This window comes from Nelusetta ayraudi, unplaced genomic scaffold (genome assembly GCF_046127955.1).
Source record: "Nelusetta ayraudi isolate G7.1 ecotype Tasmania unplaced genomic scaffold, CSIRO-AGI_Nayr_v1 ptg000010l, whole genome shotgun sequence".
In the NCBI taxonomy this organism is placed as follows: Eukaryota; Metazoa; Chordata; class Actinopteri; order Tetraodontiformes; family Monacanthidae; genus Nelusetta; species Nelusetta ayraudi.
This window is the reverse complement of record NW_027466060.1, coordinates 1,330,024-1,353,589: the sequence shown is the minus strand read 5'-3', so window position 1 is coordinate 1,353,589 and position 23,566 is coordinate 1,330,024. Positions and strand designations below refer to the sequence as shown.

The 23,566-nt window shown below is 44.1% G+C and overlaps 1 protein-coding gene across 4 annotated transcripts; it reads left to right on the top strand.

The window, feature by feature from the left end:
* Positions 1–1,231: 1,231 nt before the first annotated feature.
* nipbla (NIPBL cohesin loading factor a) lies at positions 1,232–23,490 on the top strand. 4 transcript variants are annotated; one of them, XM_076019570.1, is made up of 50 exons: positions 1,232–1,617; positions 3,205–3,276; positions 3,507–3,631; positions 4,280–4,430; positions 4,582–4,747; positions 4,940–5,040; positions 5,142–5,253; positions 5,681–5,844; positions 6,387–6,535; positions 6,902–6,992; positions 7,186–7,401; positions 7,608–7,862; positions 7,984–8,717; positions 10,003–10,216; positions 10,311–10,487; positions 10,588–10,761; positions 10,966–11,127; positions 11,214–11,317; positions 11,409–11,495; positions 11,579–11,810; positions 12,080–12,231; positions 12,320–12,400; positions 12,517–12,617; positions 13,135–13,261; positions 13,360–13,442; positions 13,799–13,931; positions 14,153–14,296; positions 14,448–14,534; positions 14,658–14,878; positions 14,988–15,090; positions 15,248–15,346; positions 15,537–15,683; positions 16,282–16,416; positions 16,588–16,686; positions 16,781–16,834; positions 16,937–17,045; positions 17,726–17,856; positions 17,998–18,138; positions 18,255–18,348; positions 18,500–18,654; positions 19,113–19,203; positions 19,302–19,475; positions 19,586–19,776; positions 19,935–20,042; positions 20,261–20,461; positions 20,571–20,717; positions 21,052–21,407; positions 21,509–21,683; positions 21,834–22,031; positions 22,165–23,490. In XM_076019570.1, exons 4-50 carry the CDS (start codon positions 4,367–4,369, stop codon positions 22,525–22,527), a joined length of 7,602 nt encoding a protein of 2,533 aa, XP_075875685.1. In that variant the 5' UTR covers positions 1,232–1,617; positions 3,205–3,276; positions 3,507–3,631; positions 4,280–4,366; the 3' UTR covers positions 22,528–23,490. The 4 variants fall into 4 exon arrangements, with proteins under 4 accessions (XP_075875685.1, XP_075875684.1, XP_075875686.1 ...); XM_076019569.1 differs by lacking the exon at positions 3,507–3,631; XM_076019572.1 differs by lacking the exon at positions 3,507–3,631 and having other exon boundaries at positions 1,233–1,617; positions 7,984–8,159.
* The last annotated feature ends 76 nt before the right edge of the window (positions 23,491–23,566 follow it).

Sequence of the window (23,566 nt, the reverse complement as noted above, 5' to 3'; positions counted from 1 at the left end):
CCGCATGCTCCGCCGAGCGGTGGCATCCACGCGGATGTTCCCTGACCCATGAAACATCCCCAGACATTGTCGCAGGCAGAGTAAACACCCTCGTGCCAAAAGCACTCCCTAATGGCGTGAATGGGCACTCGCGCTCACATTAGGAGGGTTGGAATTTTTTCGAGCAGACGACACCTCGACCCCCCCCCCCCCCGTGATAACTAAAGCTGTTTCGTTGAGAGAACACTTGTATTGTTCCACCGTCATCATAGAGTTTTCATCAAATCAAATCAAATCAAATCAAATCAAATCAAATCAAATTTTATTTGTATAGCACCTTTCATGCAGTGACTTTCAACTCAAGGTGCTTAACAAGCAATTAAAATCAAATATTAGTGAAGATAAAAGAAAATAGAGCAAATACAATCCACCCGTGTCCTCCCAAGACACATAGAGGTTACCACCCCCCCCAATACCTCCCCCACACGCACGCAGACACACGCATCCCAGATAACAGTTTAAAAATAAATAAATAAATGAATAAAAATGATCATCATCTATCTGGTTTGCACTGAGGGAACAGGGAGAATGAGCTGTGGGCTTTTACTTGGTAGTTGTTTAGCGTCAAATGCTGTCAGTGGTCAAGTCGCCTCTTAATTTTCTCACAGACACAGGTGCAAACTACATGATGGCGTCAATCTATATTCCCTCGGTGGTTGTAATGCAAATTGTTGTCTGTTAAAAAAAAAAAATGAACACCTGCAAACACCTCTCTAATAGGTGGCATTATTTCCAAACAAATAAAGAGCATCCAAATGAACAATCGTGGCACGAATAAAATATAAATAGGTGTTCATGAAATATATATACATATGTATATATATATATATATATATATATATATATATATATATATATATATATATATATATATATATATTTTAATAGGTTATTATTTTAATTGTAATATCTGCAAGTGAGTGAGTACAGCGGGTCTTTTTTTTCAATTCAGTCAATTCTGAAATATTGCAGAACATTTTTTTTTTAATTTTTTTTATTATTATTATTATTTTTATTTTTTTTTTTACAAATAATAACATAAATATGACGTTAAATTGGAGGGGCGGGGGTAGCAATTCCTTTATTTCGGATTACACTTGTCACATAGCGCCATCTATTGACCAGAACGCGAAAGGTTACATGGCATTTTGTTTGGCGCCGATGGAGGGAGTCACTCCTGAGATCTTTGGTCAGTCAGACGGCAGAACTTCCGGTCGGCATTTTGTTCAACGAGAGGAGAGCCTCTTGATGATCGCAACAATCGTCATATTTCTCATTTACTGTCGAAATTCGCTGCACTTCGTGTTTACGTCGGCGCAGACCGACTGAAACTCCGAAGAACGAATGTTTCCCTATGAATGTACGCCGAAACATTCACCCTTGAGTGACGGAAGAAGAACGAATCAGTCCGACCCGGATTATTGTTGATAGCTAGCAGGCTAGCTCAGCGGCTAGCTGGCAAGCCAATCGAGTTCCTTCTGGAGGAGCTGCGAAAGAGAAGAAAGGGGGAGCTAGAGATACGGACACGGACACAAACCAAGCTAAAACATTCCTCTCCTTTGAACGCTACAACCTAAGGTAAATACAACCGCCCTTTTATGTTTTAAGCAAATGTTCTGACTGCGCGTTTATTAAAAAATACAACTTCTAATGTTCCTTTCCGAGACCACCTACGGCGTCGTTAATCGTTGACCGGGAGGTAACGGAAGCTAGCGCAATGGCTAACCGAGCTAGCTAGGTGTGTTTTTGCTCCAGCGAGGCGCAACGGCCTCAACTGGATGTCATCTGTCGAGCCCGAGGATTGGGCCGTCGCCACGGAATTAGACTCCGTTCCATTGCTTACAACACTGTATTCACCAACACCGACCAGCTAATTTCTCCCAAGCTCTGGGGAAATCCAAATAACCATAACCAACCCATATTGAGGGTTAGCGCTTGTTTGAATTATGCGAATAGCCGTCCATTTATTTGAACGGGTATCAGCGATAGAGGCTAACCAACAGTCAGGGCTAGTTAGCATAACTAGCTCGCTATTGAAACGCGACTATTGTTTTTAGCAAATGTTAGACGCGCGGAGTTGGTATTATTAGCATTTTTCATATTTATATAGCTTTGCTGCTAGCTCGGAAGATCAAGGCGGTCAACTTCTGGGCTCTGCAGTGCGAACAGTTCGCCTTGCTGGTTTTGTTCACATGTAGCGGGCTGCAGCCTCGCAATTCAGCTAAGATAAACAGTCAAATTGAGCCCCACAACAACATCAGTTGGATGACCGTTGTATTTTGTTATCAGTTGCGGGGACCGGGATTGAAGTCCTGGCTAACTTTATGTTGCTTTTGCATGCTCGTTCCGTTTTTAATTGTTTTGACGGCAGACTAGTTAGTTGAGGGGGGGAAAAAAAAAAAAAAAAAAAAAACTACGTCGCTCCAGTCGCCGTCACTTTGCGCGGAGTTTGCAAGAGTACGACTTGGGGTGGTGGGGGTGTGTGTTTTGCCATTCGAGCTCAACGAATAAACCTTGGCTGTTGCCTCCCGCAGCTAGCGAGCCTGCACAAACCTTACGGCGGCTGTCTGTTGAGTTGTTGGGAGGATGCAGCCCCCCACTACTGCAGCCACCATCACAGTGCATCTGTTCTTTTGTGCTGCCTCCTGCTTGTCAGTCTCACAGCTGTCAGCCAAGCCCCTGCGTGCGGAAGAACACACAGACAAAATCATGCCGAGCCAGGCTACCCAAACAAATGTCTCCGCTGCCCTGTCGCGCAGAGATGCCATTCGGCTATTGACTTATTTGCGCGCAGCGATCGGTGCAAAAGCACTGCGCGCTGTGTTTACCGAGGCGCTTGATGTCAGCGCTGCGCGGAAGTTGTTAAGCAAATGTTGCATCCTCGTACATGTCATTAAAAAAAGCACTTACATAAGCTCTGCCGCGATAATAACTGTTGCGCCGGAGTTCCGATGACTGTGGAGCAGAACCGCCTTGTTGTTGTTGCCGCCGCTGCAGCTGCTGCATGTGCAACAACGACTCGTGGCGCCTCGAGTTGCACATTTTGCCGATTGCCGCACGGTTGGCTGTGGTTGATTTCCGTGACCACTTTTCTCATGCAATGTGAATAAATTGCGTTGTTGTTGTTGTTCTCAAGTGATCCACAGCTATGTTCTCCTTTGACAGGTCTAAGGAGTAGGACTTTTATTCTGAAATGTCAGTAAGTCCACCCGAGACTGCACAGCACTCGACAAAAAGGTATTGAGTAGTTTACACCATTTGTCATTTCACTGTCTCATAATTGTTGCTACGGCTTTTAACGACCTCTCCTTTGACATATTGGAACTGAGGTTGACGTGCATGTGGTCTGTGTCTTAGTTTTACATTTTCGTGTCCTATAAATGTGTACATGCTAATGTCATGTTCTGGCTGCTGTTGCATTGATAAGTGAAGTCTGCGCTGGTCTTCCCCCCTCTGGTTTTTACCAGTTGTTTTGTGTGCGGACGCTCCGAGAACAGTGCCAGGCTTTCCCCTAGGCTCCTGTGCTGAGGGGTCAAGGACACCTGTAGAACAGTGCAGGACACATTAAGTTCCATATTAAGATATATTTTGGGTAGATCTGCTGAAAGTGGCCAAAATTGATTATACACAACACAACAACATACAGTGTACATATAGATACATATTTGTATATCTGTGTTTGCTGTGAATGTTTTTGCTAATCTGCCAGTGTGAAAATCTGAATATTCTTTCTCGTTGTTTATAAAAAGTCATGCATTGGACACCGACCTTTTCGTTAGCCTACATTTGGCAAAATCACAAGGCCTCAAACATTCAGCGGCCTCGTCTCACTTCAATTAAGCAGCGGCATTAGTTCCATTCATAAAGTTCTCTAATTGTGACCCTGTGTTCAGTCGACTCCACATTTGTAGCCTTGAAGGACTTCCTGTGAACAGCGCAAAAAAATCCGGCCTGCAGCCCACTGAGGGCTGAAAAAGTGCAATGACGTTGAACCCATTGATCTAGAACACAGCTTAGGAAGCAGCTTTGAAGGTTGATTTGTATGTTTGAAGTGGTGTAAATGTCATATAAAATGTGCACATGATCTTCAGTTTTGGTCTTACTACACTACAATGTTTTCACTTCAAAATTCTCCCACTGAGTAATATTCTTGGGTTGATTATTTTTAATGACAAGGTTTTGTTCATCCCTCTGTTCTGCTGCCGTTCATTTTGTTCACTGCCACGTTTCTTTGCCCCAGGTGTCGGGAGATGTGAGGACGGGTGTCGTCCATTGACCCCCCTGATCTACCTGTGTATCAACACACTCCCCCACCCTCACCTTCAGCATGAATGGGGATATGCCCCATGTTCCCATCACCACTCTCGCTGGGATTGCAAGCCTCACCGACTGTGAGTGGAACAGAGTTGACTTTCTGCCGTAGCAGAGGTTGATTCTTGGCGCTTGGCTTCATTTGCGCTCTCTCGCGGTACTCAGCCATGTTTGGTTTTGTCTTTTTCTTCCTCTGACTATTTCCTCGTCCTTCTTCTCCTCCGGTCTCAGTGTTGAACCAGCTCCCCCTCCCTTCCCCTCTCCCGGCCACCACCACTAAGAGCCTCCTGTACAACGGGAGGATTGCGGAGGAAGTTACCTGCCTACTGGGTTGTCGAGATGAGAATCTGGCCTCCCAACTGGCCCATGGTCTCAACCAGGTCTCCACAGAGCACATGTGAGTTTCCCCCACCTTCTTCATCAATAACATAGAGGTAAAGCAAGACAGCTACCGTCTGAAAATTATGTTCAGATCTCGTGGGACTCTTTGTGTAGTTCAAAACACCTTCAACTCATTACCCCCAGTCGTCCCGTTTCTCACGTTTTCGTAGCTTGACAGAGCTTCCTCTCCTTCCTGTGTGTTGTCCAGAGAGCTGAAAGACAACCTGGGTAGCGATGAACCCGAGGGAGATGCACCGGTGCTTCTACAGACCATGCTGGCCAGGAATCCCGGCATTTTCAGGGAGAAAAGTACGAACATACTCACCTGTCATCTATGCAACAACCGTTTCAGTGAGAATTATTGGAAGCAAAACTAAGCTTTTCTGTTCTGTTGTTTTCATTTTGAATAGATGTCATGCAGCAGCCAATGGTACCACCCTATAAAATCACCCAGAATTCCATGCATAGTCCTGCGCAGTCTGCAAACTATCAGCAGGCTGCAATTTCTCCCAATCCATCAAGGTGAGCCTGTCTGTGTAACACGACTGGATTTTAATGCTATGCTAAGTTTGTTCACATGGAAATACTTGTTGCATCTTGTTTTGAATTCCTACACCTAGCTCCATGACATTAGTAGTTTGTGGAAGTAAGGGTTTAGTAATTAGAAGATAATAAAAAGATTTTAGAATGATTGTTTTGCTCCCTGTTGAAGGTGCTACTGATTCATTAGACTTCTGAAAACTGATTAGAAAGCATAAACCCAGAATGTTTTCACTGACTCGCAGCCTCTAACGGGCACATCGGTGAAGCTACATGTCCTTCAGCTGTCATCAACAAAGCAGTGCAGTGTGATATTGTTGCATTTGTGCTGCGTCACGTCATCACCTGCGCAGAGCCCTCAACCACATTCTTCCAGCTCACCTTCTTTCACTGTTCCTGTTTCCTCCAGCCGCTTCGTTTCACCCCAGACTGGTTCCAGCAGTCGCTACATGGGCCAGCAGAACAGTCCGGTACCGAGCCCCTACACTCCACAGAGCCCAGCCCCTGGTTACATACAGCAGTATCCACACCAACAACCACCGAGCTACAACCAACACCAACAGATACAACAAGGTGAGAATGTGTGTCTGTGTTGGATGTGAATGGAGGTCAGGATGCCTGAAGCATTCTAGAAGATATTTAGAGTAACATTTACTAAAGACCTCTCCCTTTAAATGTTTTTTTTATTTTATTTTGTAGTTTAGTGTGTGTAGGTAATTATTTATTTATTTATTTATTAACGCCAGCCAGCATACATCAGGGTGTTTAGGAATGTTACCATGTTTAGTTTATTACCCCAGTTGCTTTATTTTTTTTTTGTTTTGATAGATCCTGTTGTCTTTTCTTAATGACAGCTCAGCATATTCACTTGACTGATCACAGCAGTTATGGATGCCATAGTCATTTTTTTTTTTTTTTTATCCCACTTAATAAAAACTAATTTCTTTTAATGATTCTGTCTAATTCTTTTTTTAAACTCTGCTTTTGGACAAATTTAATTTGTCAAATCTCTTCTTCACAGTTTGTTTACCCACACTGTTTTTGCAAACATAATCCGTAATGTCTTTTAATAATATGTTTTCTTTTATTCCTTTTAAAAAAAAAAAATGTGGTAGTGTCTGTCACCAGTCCAATGGTTCCCGGCAGTATACGAAACATCCACGAGGGCAAAGTATCAGGGCAGATGGCCAACGCTGCCAACCACCACTCGGACAGACACGGCACTGAGGATTACCTAAATATTGTCCACCGACTGAGCAATGAGGTACAACGACATAAATTAAAAATGTGATGCCACTCTGATTTTGTGATGTTAGCAGACCAGTTACTCCTCAACAATAGCACTCTGTTTGATCTCAGAACTCTGGGATTTATTTTCTGTCTGTTAGCGCTAATTAGTCGTTCTCTTAATTAGCGTTGTTCGTAAAGCCCACTGATGAAAGTCAAAGACATCCTGAAATAAATCAAACTTTTGGGCTGGTTATGCTGCAGTGTTTGAAAACTCTGCATCATGATGCATGGCAAGGAAGAATCACCTTTGTCAAATTCATTAAATGGAAAGTAAAATAGGGTTTTCAAAGAGATTTTGTGCCCAGAGTCTTGATGCAAAGCATCTGGTCTGTGTGTTCAGGAGGGCGACTCCACCATGAGGAATCCTTCCTTCGCTCTGAGGTCTCCACAGTCTGGCTGCTCGCCAGCAGGGAGCGAGGGAACGCCCAAACGTATGTATTACCTGGCCTCTCCTTTAAACCTTTTGCAAAAAACAAGATTCATGCATTGTGACGGCTTGATCATGAATGGATTTTTTTTTTTCCTATTGAAATTTTTTGTAGCGGCGCTGTCTATTGTTTGGTCACTTCTCTTGCTTCTCTTACTTACTTCTCTTTTTCTACATTTGGTGTTGCTTCTTCACAGCGGGCTCTCGTCCCCCGCTGATTCTGCAGTCGCCGCCTCCTTACACACCCTCACCGAGGGAAGGACTCGACCAGAAACAGCAGCTACAGCAACGGAAGAAAACCCTCTCTGTCAAAGAGGAGAAAGATATGTACGACATCGTGAGCTCAAACAAGGACTCCACAAATCTCACCCTGAAGCTGTCTAGGGTCAAGTCAAATGAGTCCGACACCCCAGGTAATTTAAAAAATAATAATAATCAGAGCAGTGCTGTCTTACTTGGATCTGAATATAAATTGGCTTCCCACAGTTCTGCTTTTAAACACAGCGTCTTTTCTCACAGCAGTGAATGATGTTTGCTCATTTCTTCAGGAAAAGACCAGATGACTTTTCAGTCGTACCTGTAAGACCTCGGCTAAAAATGTTTTTCGTTGGTCTCTCAGGCGAGGCGGTTCCAGGCATGGACCAGGGTGCCGACAGCATGGAGGCAGAAATGGGTTTTCAGCAGGTTCCCGTTCTCCAACAAAATCTGGCCGCCCGGCTGCAGCAGCAAGTTCCCCTGCAAGCAGGCATGCCCGGCGGGCTCCAGCCGCCCAGCTCGCCGTACGATGAGGCTGAGCTCGACGCCCTCGCTGAAATTGAACGGATAGAACGGGAGGCGGCCAGTGAGAAGTGCTCGAAGGAGGTGCAGGATAAAGGTGTGCAGCGTGGTTCTCTTGTACTTGTACTTGTACTTGCACTTTTTTTTTTTTTCTATGGAATTTTTTAACATTCTATGACAATTTGCATCTGCATTTCTCTGCTTTTACCCTCTTTCAGACAAGCCCCTGAAGAAGAGGAAACAGGACTCTTTCCCCCAGGAGCCAGGCACAGGGGGACCAGGTGGCCCAACTGGCGCCCCGGGCAGTGGACCAACAGGAGGTGGCAATGCTGGCAAGCTAACTCCGCAAGAAGCCACTGCAGCTGGTAACGGTGCCAGCCGCCCCCCTCTCATGGTGAGCATCGATCTGCAGCAGGCGGGCCGAGCTGACGGCCAGCTCGACCCCTGTCTGGCCGCCCCTATCCCCGCCCTCGAAGCCCAGCGCTGGCCCGAAGAACCAGCTAGCGGGCCGGCTGCGGTGGAGGGCTCCGATACCGCTTTGCGATTAAAACCCGACGGTCGCCCAGACGTCATCAAAAACAGGGTGGATAAACATGACGGCAGGAGAGAGGGTCGGGAGGCATCCAAGCACCGGCACGATGAGAAGCCCCTGGACAGACCAAAGTCGACTAACCGAGGGGAGCACGGACGAGACAGGGACAGAGAGTCTGACAGAGAGAAAAGGAGCGAGACCGGTGGTCGAGACCGACGCTCGCCCGACTCTCGCTGCCGGAGTGACCGCGATAGATCTGGCTACCGGGCCTCTTCTACTGGAGAGCCCGGCCGGAGTGGCCATAGGCAGGACGCCTCCAAGCCAACCTCGTCTACTTCTGGGGCTAAACTTCCAGATTCTTTCCCCGCTCATCTCCTGGGAGGCCATAGTGGCGCACTGAAGAACTTCCAGATCCCTAAGGTGATCTGGGCCTACCCCAACCAAGCACCCACCCACCTAACAACCATTCAGATATCACTGCCTGCTCTCTCTCAATACCAAAATCACACCACTGCTCGCTTTGGTTTGTTTTTTGTTCCCATTTGTAAGCTTTTTGTTCATTCCTGGGATTGGTCTTATAATTATCTTAACATAGCTGCATACATCTAACCATCCGTTGTTGCTAGAACAGACTTTGGTCTGTGAGTAATCAGAAGAGAAAAACTTCAAGAAATGCCCCAGCGATTTTTGTTATGGCTTGATCATGCTGCTCAGAATTTTCACCTAAAAAAAAAAAAGCATGCACTTTGCAGTAAATTGATTGCCTCATTTTTGCACAGCGCTGGATGTGTTGTCATTCTGGGTATTTTGTGATAGTTATTATCAGCATTCATGTTTACAGTTGCATTACATTGTGCTGAAGAACAGGAATATATTTGTCCACCAGAATATAGTAAATCAGAGATTTTATCAAAATTTTCTTGATGCTTTTTAACTTGCAGTGAGAGGTGGAGCATCCTATTAGCAAGTCTTGCAGTGGTGACATTTGAAGCTGTTCCTCCGTGAGGTTAAATTTTGTTTTTGTTTGAAAGATTATATTAAACACAGTAGGGTGAAACATCAAAAACACAGATAGCTATATCTTTGATGATAAATCTCTGTTTTCATCTCAGAATTGATTTTCACTTGGTTAAGAGAACAATTTGCTTTATTCCTTCCATAAATACTCATCAATGATACTGTTTCTCAGTCTCATTTTCAAGTTGCAGTGCTGATCAGATACTTTTATTAGCTTTGTGTGAACAGCTCCTATAGGCGAGACAGGGATATATTTGTTTTGTTTTTAAATTATTATCAGTGGCCAACCAAAGAATGTCTTCCAAATGGCAGGGTGTGAAACGTGTGAGGCAGTGCTCTAATGGTCATTTGTGTTGTGTCAGATGTTTGTTTTGTCGTGCCTTAATCGGCCGGTGCAGCTGCTGACTATTGGCACCATAGTGTTCACAACACTCGGTGTCGCGATTGTTGAACAGCCTTTACACGTGCAGAGCAATAATTATAAAGGTGGGGTATTTCTTCAAGTGTGCTTTTAGAACTGTTTGCAGACTAAAAAGAAAAGTTACTAATCTCATGTCAGTTTTTCCACTGTTTTGTTGGTATTTTTGGTGTGTGTGTGTGTGGGGGTATGTGTTTGTTGGGAATTTGATCTAAATTGGAGCTTTAAATTTGGTTAAACTGAATTCTGTTTTGTTTTTTTCTTGCATAGATTAAACGTGACAAGGACAGTAGCGGACCACCTGAAACTCAGCTGTGGGGGCAGCCGAAGGTCAAGCTGGAGAGGCTGGGCTTGGTGGAGGACTTTGAGAGAAGGCCGAAACCCGTAGTGCTCGTGAAAAAGCTCTCGGTGGAGCAGATCCAGAGGATCATCAGGCACAGCAGGTCTGGGAAGAACAGGATCTCCTCAGGAAAGTCTGGCAAAAGTAAGAAAAGGACATTTGGCTTTGACTGCATTTAGTTTAACTTCTGTGAGTTATTTGACAATGTTGCTGTCATTTTTTTTTTTTCAATTTTAAGGTGGTATGGACCCAGCAGTTTTGAACGAGCTGCCCCCTGAGCTGCTGGCAGAGATCGAGTCAACCATGCCCCTGTGTGAAAGGGTGAAAATGAACAAGAGGAAACGAAGCACTGTAAATGAGAAGCCCAAATACGCTGAGGTCAGCTCGGATGACGACTTTGATCCAAACAGCGAGTGTAAGTACTTTTCCCGTGCTTAAGCGTTTGTGTTGTTGCACCTTTTTTTACTTCTTTTTTTCCCTTTTATGATCCTAATTTTGAAATTGTAAATCTGCAGCTGCAAGAAAACGGCAGCGTCGAGACAAGGACAGGACCTGGGATCACGAAGAACGGGAGCGCCGTGGCTCAGGGGAACATCGGAAAAGCGGGCAGAGGGACAGCCGACGAGGCTCAGGGAGCCGCTACCGAGACTCCTCTGACGAGGAATCACCACCACCGAGCATAAGTGAAGGTCTGTGTGCAAAACTGCTGCTGAATTATTGATATTTTTCTTTAATGTACATGCACACCATTATTAATTACAAAGTGTGTTTTCCATTTTAATTTTGTTGTGAAAAGTAATTTTCTTGTTTCCAAACACAACTTTTACTTTGGAACAACAGGACAAAACAAGAATTCAGTAGAATAATACAAATATTATCTGTTGGTCTATTAGTGGCCAGGAAAATGAAGATGAAGGAGAAGCAGAAGAAACGGAAAGCGTATGAACCTAAGCTGACCCAAGAAGAGCTGATGGATTCCTCCACATTCAAGAGGTTCCTCACAAGCATCGACAACATACTGGACAATCTGGAGGACGTCGACTTCACGACCATGGGTAAGACGCCTGAACGCACCACAGAATTCTTTGGATTTAATCAGAATCGCGCACTATTGTTTATGCTTCATGTTTTCTTCATTCAGCTGATGACGATGAGATACCTCAAGAACTGCTGCTGGGGAAGCACCAGCTGAATGAGCTTGGCAGCGAGTCTGCAAAGATCAAGGCCATGGGCATCTCCAGCAGGGTACCGATTCTTTGCATTTAGCATAACACTTGTGTTGCGTTTCCTGCTGTCGCTTGCGGCCTAAATTACGCTCTGTGCAATCCTGTTGCAGATTCCCTCTGACAAGCTGGTGAAGCTGCTGAACATTCTGGAAAAGAACATCCTGGATGGGTCGAAGCTCACCACCATGATGAACCACGTAAGTGCTTCCGTCTTTGCCACTGTACAGATCCATTCCATGCGAGTGGTTTCTTATTTGTGCTCTTATTTTTGATGTTTCAGGACCACGACGCTGAGGACGAGGAGAAGCTCTGGAGAGACCTGATCATGGAGCGGGTCACCAAGTCAGCAGACGCCTGCCTGACGGCTCTGAATATCATGACCTCAACGCACATGCCTAAAGCTGTCTACATAGAAGATGTCATCGAGAGAGTGCTGCAGTACACAAAGTTCCACCTTCAGAACACGCTGTACCCACAGTATGACCCAGTCTACAGGGTAGACCCACACGGAGGTGAGCGCCAGCTAAAGAACACAGTTTCACTCTCTTATCCGAGTCAGATCTGAAAAGTAGGACATTTATTCAAACTGGCCTCAAACTTTATGCCATGTAGTTTCTTGAAAAAGCTTTTATTCACACTCGGTTAGTTTATTTTTAAACCAAAAGTCCAAGAACTCTTTCTATAGTTTCCTGAAGTTTGTGCTATTCGAAACCCCAGTGATACATGATTACAATCACTGGGACATGATTCATTTGCATTGTTTCCTTTGTGTTTTATCTAGGGGGCCTATTGAGTTCCAAGGCGAAGCGAGCAAAATGCTCCACACACAAGCAGCGTGTGATCGTCATGTTGTACAACAAGGTGTGCGACATTGTCAGCAACATCTCAGAGCTCTTAGAGATTCAGCTGCTCACGGACACCACCATCCTGCAGGTACATAAACCGAGCCGCGTTCATGATTCAAAGCAGAAGTCGTCATTGCAGTCTTGGTAAGCGCCTGTCTTGATTTTTTTCTTTCCAGGTTTCTTCAATGGGCATTACTCCGTTCTTTGTGGAAAATGTCAGTGAGCTGCAGCTTTGCGCCATCAAGCTAGTTACGGCGGTAAGTTTTGAAGTCCGTGCTCCGTGCAGCAGATGACGTAAACCCCTTTTGTGATGTCGTCACTGGATGTGAAAAGGTAGCCCATAAATAACTGCCTCTTTGTTTCTTGTCTCCAGGTTTTCTCTCGCTATGAGAAGCATCGGCAGCTCATCCTGGAGGAGATCTTTACTTCTTTGGCACGACTCCCGACCAGTAAACGCTCACTCCGAAATTTCAGGTGCAGTGATTTTTGTTTTGAACTCATTTTTACTGAGTTGCTGACGTCCTACTTGGTTTTCGGTCTGTTGCAATGAAATAATGTCTCGTTTTAGAGCAGTTATTCTCACAGTTGATACTGTCATCAATAACATAACAAAACCCGTTTTTCACTCAGTGGAAAAGTGATTTGCAGTTTCCCCTACATGTGAAAGCGGTTACAGATGTAACTAGTCTTTTTTGCCAGATTGCATTTTTCTCTCTCCCAAGTGAAAACACTGAGAGGATATTTTTCCGGCAAGCGTAGTTTTTGTGTTATTTTTGTGTTGTTCAACAAATGCGTTCATTTGCGGAAAATAAACGCATTTGAACACATTTGAAATGTCATAATTTGCTGCATTAACAGAAGAGCACAGCACTCAATGAGCTAATCATACATACAGACTCCACCCCCTCAAAAAAAAAATTAACCTCAGTGACAAATCTGCATGCCAGGAAAATTATCATTTTAACACGTCTCGTGCATCTTGTGCTCACAGGCTGAACAGCTCGGATGACGACGGAGAGCCACTCTACATCCAGATGGTGACGGCTCTGGTGCTGCAGCTGATCCAGTGTGTGGTCCATCTCCCCAACGACAAGGACATGTTTGAGGAGTGCGAGAAGGTGACGGCCAAATAAAATGCCAACGAGCAAAGGCACACTTCACGCGAAATGACGCTCCGTCTGAGTCGCTCACTGCTGACGCGCTTTTTCTTTTTCAGGTGGATCAAGACGTGTTGATCACCAACTCGTATGAGACGGCGATGAGAACGGCTCAGAACTTCCTCTCGGTTTTTCTCAAAAAGTAATTAAAGTTTTGATTTGTTTTTCCTCACACAGAAACACAAATTAAATGCTTATTATTATTCTGCACCCTAGAAAGCTGTCGCTAGAGGCTTCTTTCCAAGCTTGGAAATGCCATATGTATAAAATGAAGTCAGAAGAACTTGTATTGTTTAATTGGTGATATTTATTGATCAGCAGTAATGTTCACTAAGATCTCTGACACAGTTTCTTTTCGGCCACTAATCGCAGCCAGACAGAATAAAATGTTAAATGAAGTTTAACTTCAGTCAGCTCTGCTTCACTCCCCATCATTATTCGAGCTCTCTGCCTCTGTTTAACCCCTCTTCTCTCCTCGTCACTGTCCTCCTCCTCCAGATGTGGCAGTAAGCAGGGAGAGGAAGATTACAGGCCGCTGTTTGAGAACTTTGTCCAGGACTTGCTGTCGACTGTCAACAAACCAGAGTGGCCCGCTGCAGAGCTTCTGCTCAGTCTGCTCGGTAGACTGCTGGTCAGTGCGGCACTTTGTCTTCAGATCGTCAAGATAAAATTATCCAGATGAAAAGCGCAACAGTTTTATTGCCTTTTGCTAAATGAAGCCCTTATTTAATGCCAGGCGTCGATTCAACAGATTGCAGATGCTTATTATTTGTTTGAATAATCTGCTATTTATCTGTCAGAATCCATTTGTCTTGCCATCTCCATGATGTTGTTTCTGTCTGCTGCCAACAGGTCCACCAGTTCAGTAACAAGCAGACGGAGATGGCCCTGAGAGTGGCCTCTCTGGACTACCTAGGCACTGTGGCCTCCCGATTGCGGAAAGACGCAGTCACAAGCAAGATGGACCAGAGATCAATAGATCGTATCCTACAACAGGTACAATAACAAGTTACAATTAAAATCTTCCAGAAAAACTAAATGGAAACAAACCAACAAATTTTAGATTAAAATTTTTTCCCTCCAATTTTTGAACATTTCCCTTGTGACTTTTGACTGGTCCAGTTTTAACTTTTGGATTTGCTCTCAGTCTCCAGGCACCGATGAGACACAGCAGCTCCAAAAGGCTCTGCTGGATTACTTGGAGGAGAACGCAGACACGGACGCCTCACTGGTGGTGAGTTTTGGCCACAGCGACGATGCGGCATCGGCGTTTACCGAACTCTGAATCTGACATCCGCGCGAATATCTGTGGTGTCACCTTCACCTAGAGCTAATTTGTGCCAAATTTGTGACATAGTTTGCCAGAAAGTTCTACATTGCCCAATGGTTCAGAGACGCTACCACGGAGGCTGAGAAGTCCATGCGCAGCCAGAACCAGAAAGACGACGAGTCTTCGGACGGACCGCAACATGTGAAGGAGATTGAGGCCACTGGTGAAATTATGCAGCGCGCTGAAAAGCGCAAAAAGTTCCTGCGCAACATCATCAAAACCTCGCCGTCTCATTTTGCCACACTGAAGTAAGGATGTTCTTTGCAAAACGGCCATTTCCATGCATCCAGATTGCTTTATTCCATGCCTGTGCTATGACTGGCTAGTTTAACACAACCTCTCTGTGCTTCCCTCCAGAATGAATTCTGACACGGTGGATTATGACGACTCCTGTCTGATTGTGCGTTATTTGGCCTCCATGAGGCCGTTTGCACAGAGCTTTGATATTTATTTAACACAGGTGAAGTTTTTATCTTCTTACTTCCAGTATCTCTCATTGTCTCAACAGTTTCATTAAGTTTTTAAGAACATGCTTTGTAGACAGAAGACGGGACATGGTTGGTTTTCTATTTGTTTTTTTTTTGTTTGTTTTTTAAACATCTTTTGGTCTTTTCCAGATCTTGCGAGTCCTTGGGGAAAATGCCATTGCTGTCAGGACAAAAGCCATGAAATGTCTGTCCGAGGTTGTGGCTGTGGACCCCAGCATATTGGCAAGAGTACGTGTGGTTTAAAAAAGAAAATAAAAAGAAATGAAAAGATAATTTTTAATTTTCCATCCATTTGGCCATTTTCGGTCTCTGCCCATCCTGCACTCATTGCTACTGGGTGGCAGATCAATGCCATATTTTGAAGAAATGGCGCATTCTATGGTGTTTTTGTACTTATAGTCTCTTGTCTGTCCTGTAGTCTGATATGCAGCGTGGCGTTCACGGCCGTCTGATGGACAACTCCACCAGTGTGAGGGAGGCGGCTGTGGAGCTGTTGGGCAAGTTTGTACTGAGCAGACCTCAGCTCACCGAGCAGTATTACGACATGCTTGTCGAGAGGATCCTGGTGAGTTGATCCTTCGTAGCCTCACGTGCCGTGAGATCCTGCATTTCATCTGACTTTCATCTGATGTTTTCATCTGAACAAAGATTTTTATCTGTTTTCACCAATTGACATTGTCAAGATTCCCTGTAAACTGCAAACGTTAAAATAGTTAAAGTTGACTTTCTGTTCCAAAGTATTTTTTGTATATGAGAATACAGGAAAGTAAGTACAGTAAAATATCGTCAGAATAACTTTAAAGTGAATGGAGGGCACAACGTTATCAAGGAAGCGTCTCAGTAACAGCATGCCGTGTCATATTGATTGTGAACACGATGTGTGTATCAGCACCAGAGTCCAGCACACAAGCACTGTACTTGGTCTTTGTCCTGAGCAAGTGAGAAGTGAACTCATTGAAATTGTTGTGGCTGTTGTCATGGAAATGGGTTCACGAGAAGTTCAGTCTTCAGTTTAGTCTACTGCTGCCACCTAGTGGCAGATAAGGTGTAACTGCGCCAAATGCAGGAATTTGTTGTAAATCACGTTTTTGGTTTTTTTGTCTTGTTTGCTAGGAAAGAAACCCTGTTGAAATTTGTACTCATGTGTATGTGTGCATCTGCAGGACACTGGCATCAGCGTAAGAAAGCGGGTGATCAAGATCCTCAGAGACATTTGTCTGGAGCAGCCAGCCTTCAGTAAGATCACTGAGATGTGCGTGAGGATGATTCGCAGGGTCAATGATGAGGAAGGCATCAAGGTATGGATCCAGCTGTTGCTTCACACATCAGCCTTTCATATGTATTCTGCAGAAACAAAGTTATTTTCTTTTCTGCAACTCTCCTCCATGCGTTTAACAGTGTTTAAAATAAAACAGGAGTTAAGACATGGAGAGCCCGAGTACTGACTGATGATTCTGTGTTCTCTGCAGAAACTGGTTAATGAGACATTCCAGAAGTTGTGGTTCACTCCAACTCCTGCCCATGACAAAGAAACCATGACCAGAAAGATCCTCAACATTACTGATGTGGTCAGTTTAAGCAGCAACATTGTTTTGTTCTGCTGTCAACCGCCAGTTTACTCTTAACTCTTTGTCTTGTCTTTGTCTTGGGTCCACCGTAAAGGTCGCAGCCTGCCGAGACACTGGCTACGACTGGTTCGAGCAGCTTCTACAAAATGTGAGCACTTGATCACATGTTGGGAAGTCTATCCCCTGTTTAGCAGTACTCAGTTGGTTTTGTTGTTGTTTTTAACTTTCATCATTGTCATGTTCTCTCCAGCTTCTCAAGTCCGAAGAAGATGCATCATACAAACCAGCCAAAAAGGCCTGTGTTCAGCTGGTTGACAATCTCGTCGAGCACATCCTCAAATACGAGGAGTCTCTTGCAGGTATGCAAGTTCATCGTGTTGCATCATAGCTTGCACCCACTGTCTTTTCCATTTTGTCTTGCAATTTTAACAGTTGTAGTTTGTGATAAGCTGCATTTTCATTAACCCCTAAAATTGCGCAAAACCTAAATATTGCAATAGAAATCTGGTAATGGAAATACCTTAACTAAACGCCTCTCAAATATCGTTAAATGGTTTTTATGCTCTCATGAGGTGGTTTTTCAGACATATCGATGTAGAATATATCGCAAAAGTGTCATGGAAACACTTTGTTTCACATTTACATGTCAGCGGATGCGACGTACGTGGTCACGTGACCAGTTCACTTTAAGTGAAAATGGTTTGTCGTGTTTGGACGGGGAAGGAGATGGAATATTTTTTACAAGTAATCAAAGAGAAAAGTATAACAACCATTCTTGACAGCAAACTAACACAATTCTCACAGGACGAGATTTTACAAGAATTACGGCTTATGCGCTTCCCACCATTCAATGGAAACACCTGCAAATCGCAATTGTACTTATATCGCTTTTATTTTGCGAAAACTGTAATGGAAACGCAGCTGTAGTTGTCATGTCAAGTTTTTTTTTTTTTTGTTTGATATACTACAAAACATACCTGAGAGTTTGTACTCTGAAGCAGCCATCTGTGTAATCTTTATTCCCCTTTTGTTTCTGCAGAGAATAAAGGTGTAAACTCAACGCGGCTCGTCGCGTGCATCACAACGTTGTACCTGTTCAGCAAAATCAGGGCTCAGCTGATGGTCAAACACGCCATGACAATGCAACCCTATCTGACAACAAAGTGCAACGTAAGTTGATTTTGATTTTATTTTGTCAGTCTATATGAACAAAGTTGTCACTCAAGCAATTTTTTGGATTTGCATCAGATGTGTTGCAACGAGAAAGTGATGTCAAGCCATTTTTGCATTGTTGTTCCTCCCCCCCGACAGACGGCCAATGATTTCATGGTCATCTGTAATGTGGCCAAGATCTTAGAGCTGGTGGTGCCTCTGATGGAGCACCCCAGTGAAACATTTCTTGCCACCATTGAAGAAGACCTCATGAAGCTGATCATCAAACATGGAATGACGGTACGTTGCTGTCGAAGCAGGGTTTGAAAATGTCAACTCTTGATATGTCGACCATTGTTGCCATTAAATTGCAATATGAGGAAAATTTAGAGGCGACCCTGATTTCTTGTTTCTAGGTGGTGCAGCACTGCGTGAGCTGCCTGGGAGCTGTTGTCAACAAAGTGACGCACAACTATAAATTTGTGTGGTCCTGCTTCCAAAAATTCTATGGTAAGAGTCGCAGCGAGCAACCCATTAACTTTGGACTAACAGCTTTTTTCAAGATAGGGCTTCAGTTTGCATCTTTTAAAAAACAGCATATTCTGGCATGTCAACCAGGTCCACAATTCTGAATCAGTACCTTCTTTCTCTTATCGTCCAGCCGCAGTTAATCGAATGAAGATTCAGCATCAGGAGGATCCCAACAGCACGACTTTGCCAGCCAACAAGTCTGTTTTGCTTCGATCGCTCTTCACTGTGGGCACCCTGGCCCGACATTTTGATTTCGATCTGGAGGAGTTTAAGGGCACCAGCAAGGTGGGACTTTAGTTGTTTAAAAGTAATTTGTTCTAGGTATATTATGACCATCACAGTATCTACAGGTGAATTGCTCTTCCCTGCCACTACATTGTTATAATGATATGAACTACCTGTGTAAAAAATGTTACATTGATTGCAACTGATTTAATCGATTAAATTCTTAATTGACAATAAATCGATTCACCGTTAACATCCTTAGCCAATAGTCACGAGAATGAATGAAAGAAAATACATTATATTCATAGGGTGTGTCCAAACCTTTGACTGGTAGTGTATAAGCAATCATCAACAGATGCTTTCTACCGCCTCCTCTTCCTGACACCTGTCACTTCGGAAGGCTGTTGTGGAGGGCTTTCAGGAATGCAAGTGCATGCTTGCAAATTAGCCCATAAGCTATGATGAATGTTATGCCGGTGCAAAGATGAGCCTTGTTTTTTCTCTGTTGCGGTGTACAGGTTGTCATTAAGGAAAAGGTTCTTGAGCTGTTGCTGTACTTCACCAAACACAAGGATGAGGAGGTCAAGACCAAAGCCATCATTGGCTTAGGTATGTTGTGAAAGTCGACACCACGTTAACGTGCCAGGAAATCTTACAGAGTTCTTCTCTTTGTGACCGGTGACTTACATGTCTTTGCTTTGATCCAGGTTTCCTTGTGATCATGCATCCCAGCCAAATGTTTGTGCCAGAGGTAAAGACCTTGTACAACGGTATTCTTGCTGACAGCAACTCCTCTATCAACCTCAAAATTCAGATCCTCAAAAACCTTCAGACATACCTCCAGGAGGAGGACTCTCGGATGCAGGAAGCTGACAGAGAATGTAACTAACACTGTCTCGCAGATGTTATTGGTCGCACCTTTAATAAAGCTGAATAGCAATGGCAGGTTGTTATTATGAGAATCTTCATTGTTTGCCCTATGTCTTTTTAGGGAAGAAATTGTCCAAACAGGAGGATCTGAAGGAGATGGGAGACATCTCATCAGGGATGAGCAGCTCCATAATGCAGCTCTACCTGAAACAGGTGCTAGAGGCCTTCTTCCACAACCAGTCCAGCGTTCGGCACTTTGCTCTCAGCGTCATAGCGCTAACACTCAACCAGGGTCTCATTCACCCTGTACAGGTATGAAGCATCTCACCCGCAGCGGCAGCAGTTGGATACAGTGTGATAAGAAATGTTGGTCAAATGTTTAGAATTTTTTTTTTTTTTTTCTGTGTGAAACAAAAGTTAATTTTTGTTTCGCTTGCAACATCCTAATGATTCCCTCTGTGTGTGTGCAGTGTGTACCCTACCTCATTGCAATGGGCACGGACCCAGAGGCCAGCATGAGGAACAAAGCTGACCAGCAGCTGGTGGAGATTGATAAGAAATACACAGGATTCATCCATGTGAGTTTATGTGCCATGTCAATATCATACTTTTTATTTGCTGAGGAAAATAATCTTTCACCATCCAGAATCATCTCAGCACCTCTGAGCAAATTACCAAATTGTTTTTTCAAATATTTATCCAACATGAATGGGTTTTGTGATATTTTATTATTCAATGAGGATGTTTATAAGGCTAGAAATACCAATAATTTTTTTTTATGTCTTTCTTTTTACAGATGAAGGCTGTTGCGGGGATGAAGATGTCATACAGTTTGCAGCAGTCCATCAATTCTTCTCGCAGGACCATCATTCGAGGTTTCCGGCAAGACGAAACCCACTCGGCGCTCTGCTCTCACCTCTTCAGTATGATCCGGGGGAACAGGCAGCATCGGAGAGCTTTCCTCATCTCGCTGCTCAAGCTGTTTGATGACAGCGCTGTGAGTAACCATCTCCAAACTCGCCAGCCTGAATGTTGAAATTGACTGTTGGTTGTCCAGACACAGCAGCAGTTTTCACATCATTTCCCTTCATTTGTTCTTGCTGCAGAAAACGGAGGTCAACATGCTGCTGTTTGTCGCAGACAACTTTGCCTGCTTCCCATACCAGAGCCAGGAAGAGCCTCTCTTCATAATGCACCATATAGACATCACTCTGTCTGTGTCTGGCAGCAACTTGTTGCAAACTTTTAAAGAGGCGAGTTACAGTTTTGATTCCGGTTAACATTCAATGGGGGCCAGTTCTGAAATATTCACTTTTGTTTAGCTGATTAGATCATTACTCTTTTTTTTTTTTTCTTCTTCTTCCTGTTTCTCAGTCATTGTTAACCATTTTGTTGGTCAAGAAGGACGTAAATGAGTCCCAGATACAAGCAAACTCTGTGTGTTTACCTTTGCAAATGTCCATTATTAATAGGGCCCCTTAAATAATTTTCCCTAGTTGTTGAGCAGAAAATCTGTTACCATTCAGAATAGAGTAAATTTAGATATGTCTTTATAAGCGTTCAATATTTTTGTTTTCTTCCATTCAGCTTCTGCTTAAGGAGCCAAAGCGCAAGGAGAAGGTGTGGAAGCACGTGCCGGAGATTGAAGATGAAGAGAGGATGAACTGCGACTCTCCCAGGAGCGACGAGGAAGAAAACGGCAACAGCGGCGACGAGAATGACGACGACGTGGTACGGCGGCCTAAAAAGGCCAAAAAGCCTGTCGCCGCCTCAGACTCGGAGTCTGATTTTGAGGACTTTGCTTTGGAGGACGTGGACAAAGTGATGAGGCTTCTCCCAGAAAATCCAACAGGCCTTCTGGAATTTGCAAACGCAGTGCAAGGCATCCTTCTGCTGCTGGTGTTGAAACAGCATCTGAAGAATCAGTATGGATTCTCAGACAGGTAAATCTAACATGATGGGTACTTTTATAAGAAATGGATCTGAATTTTAAAAAAAAATACATGTCACTAATCACCTCATGCGTTTCTGTGTTTTCAAACAGTAAAATTCAGAAATACTCTCCAACGGAGTCGGCAAAGGTGTACGACAAGGCGGTGAACAGGAAAAACAACATTCACTTCCACCCACGGCAAACCCTCGACTTCATCCAAAACAACATGGCTCAGGCCAGTCTAACGAATGAAATCAAGAGGCACGTGGTCAGACAGTACCTGGATGTAAGTCACCGGAGGCACCCGTTTGGCACAATGCCATTGAGTCGAACACTTGTCGAGTTGTGCTGTTGATTATTTGATCGTTTTCCTCAGCAGGTGTTTGTTAATGTTTGTCCTCCTAACAATAATTTCTTGTCTTTGGGCTTCATAAAGTTCAAGGTTCTGATGGAGCATCTGGACCCAGACGAAGAGGATGAGGAGGGAGAAGCATCAGCCAGTGCGAACATCCGAAACAAAGCCATAAATGCCCTACTAGGAGGCTCCGCCCCCTTGTCAGGACCAAGCCCGCGGAATCAGGCAGGACCAGAGACTGATGACGACTACAGTGATGGAGATGAAAGGACCCCAGGGGTGAGTGAGATACTCAAATATGTACGCCATCAATGCAGTTTATCCATGACAGGGGTCACCTACGTGGTGCCCGTGTCACCAGGTAGCCATCAAGGATTTACCATCATAACGATTTTCTTTCCCGTCCGTGCAGTCCTCACGAAAGGCAAGGCGAACAGGAGACTCCTCTGACCCCGGCCGGATGAGCGAGACGGTGGAGGCCATGGACGTGATTGCCCTGTGCTGCCCCAAATACAAGGACCGACCGCAGATAGCGCGAGTCATGCAGAGGACCCCCAACGGATACACCATCCACTGGATGGCCGGCTCCTATTCCGGGCCCTGGGCGGAGGCAAAGAAGCGCGACGGCCGCAAACTGGTGCCTTGGGTGGACACCATCAAGGAGTCGGACATTATTTTCAAAAAGATTGCCTTGACCAGCAACCACAAACTTAGCAACAAAGTAGTACAGACTTTACGCTCACTGTATGCAGCTCGGGAAGGAGGGGCGAGCTAATGCCTCCCGCGTGCCGTCTTTTTGTTTGTTTTGTTTTGTTTCTGTTTTTTGGTCCCCCGCCCCGCCCCCGCCCACCTCCTCCATTTCTACTTTATCGAAACCCTTCTTCGCCCTTCTCCCGCTCCTCCTCCTCCTCCTCGACCTGCCACTTCCAACGACTCGGCCAAACTTCACTGGATTCCTGCCCTCCTCCTCCTCTCCTTCCTCATTTTTTGTAAGACAACACCAGAGAGCAAGAATATTTGACACTACATACTTTTACATGAATTATTCTTGCAATGAAAGACACACAACTTAAGACTTATATTAGAGGGACTGCTCATAATTTGTGTACAAGTACAGAGGATAGAATCCAGAAGGCATTAAAGGAATAATTCACCCAAATTATCCCTTGGAGAAAAAAAAAAGGCAAAGAGACCTGGAGGGAAATGTTTTGTCAACATTGTTGTGGGAGCTCCTTCGCTGTTGTGCAGCAGATTCTAGTCGCTCATTTCTACTCCCACTGTATCATAGTTTAACACAACAAAAAACTAAAATGTTTATATCTCTGAAGACAAAAAAGCTGTAAAAAAAAAAAATAAAACCTTAAGTGAATGTTGGAAATTAGTCTTTTTGATGTTCTTATTAAAGTGTTTTTGGAGTTTATTAAACTACTAGCACCCTGATGGTTTTTCCTTTTAGCTTTTAGATATTTTGGGGAAAAAATAAAAAAAAAACAAAAAAAACAAGAATTTTTATTTTTTTTTCACTTTTATTTGTCCATGCTGTACAATGGCAGAGTCCTCTGAATATAATTTATTCTATTTCGAAATACGCATGCAGTATATGTGGCCTATTGCAGGAGGATATTTTGTAAATGTAGAATTTGTTGTATTAGGTCACCCTGGTAATAAGAGGAAAGGGGGGGTTCACGCCCTTTCAGTGGAACAAATACTGCAATAAATTTTCTACTTCTCTTTGTCACTTGTCTGTTCAAAGTGTTAATCTGATCTTTTCATTGTACAAATGAAGACCAGTTTATGCAGCCCACCGCCCAGAT

What these genes read in the sequence shown, in the direction of transcription:
- nipbla (XM_076019571.1), top strand. Translation starts at nt 4,367, where the DNA reads ATGAATGGGGATATGCCCCATGTTCCCATCACCACTCTCGCTGGGATT. An exon ending in TAGATCGTATCCTACAACAG is followed by an intron (nt 14,297 to 14,447) that starts GTACAATAACAA and finishes ATTTGCTCTCAG; the next exon opens with TCTCCAGGCACCGATGAGAC. An exon ending in CAGTATGGATTCTCAGACAG is followed by an intron (nt 21,408 to 21,508) that starts GTAAATCTAACA and finishes GTTTTCAAACAG; the next exon opens with TAAAATTCAGAAATACTCTC.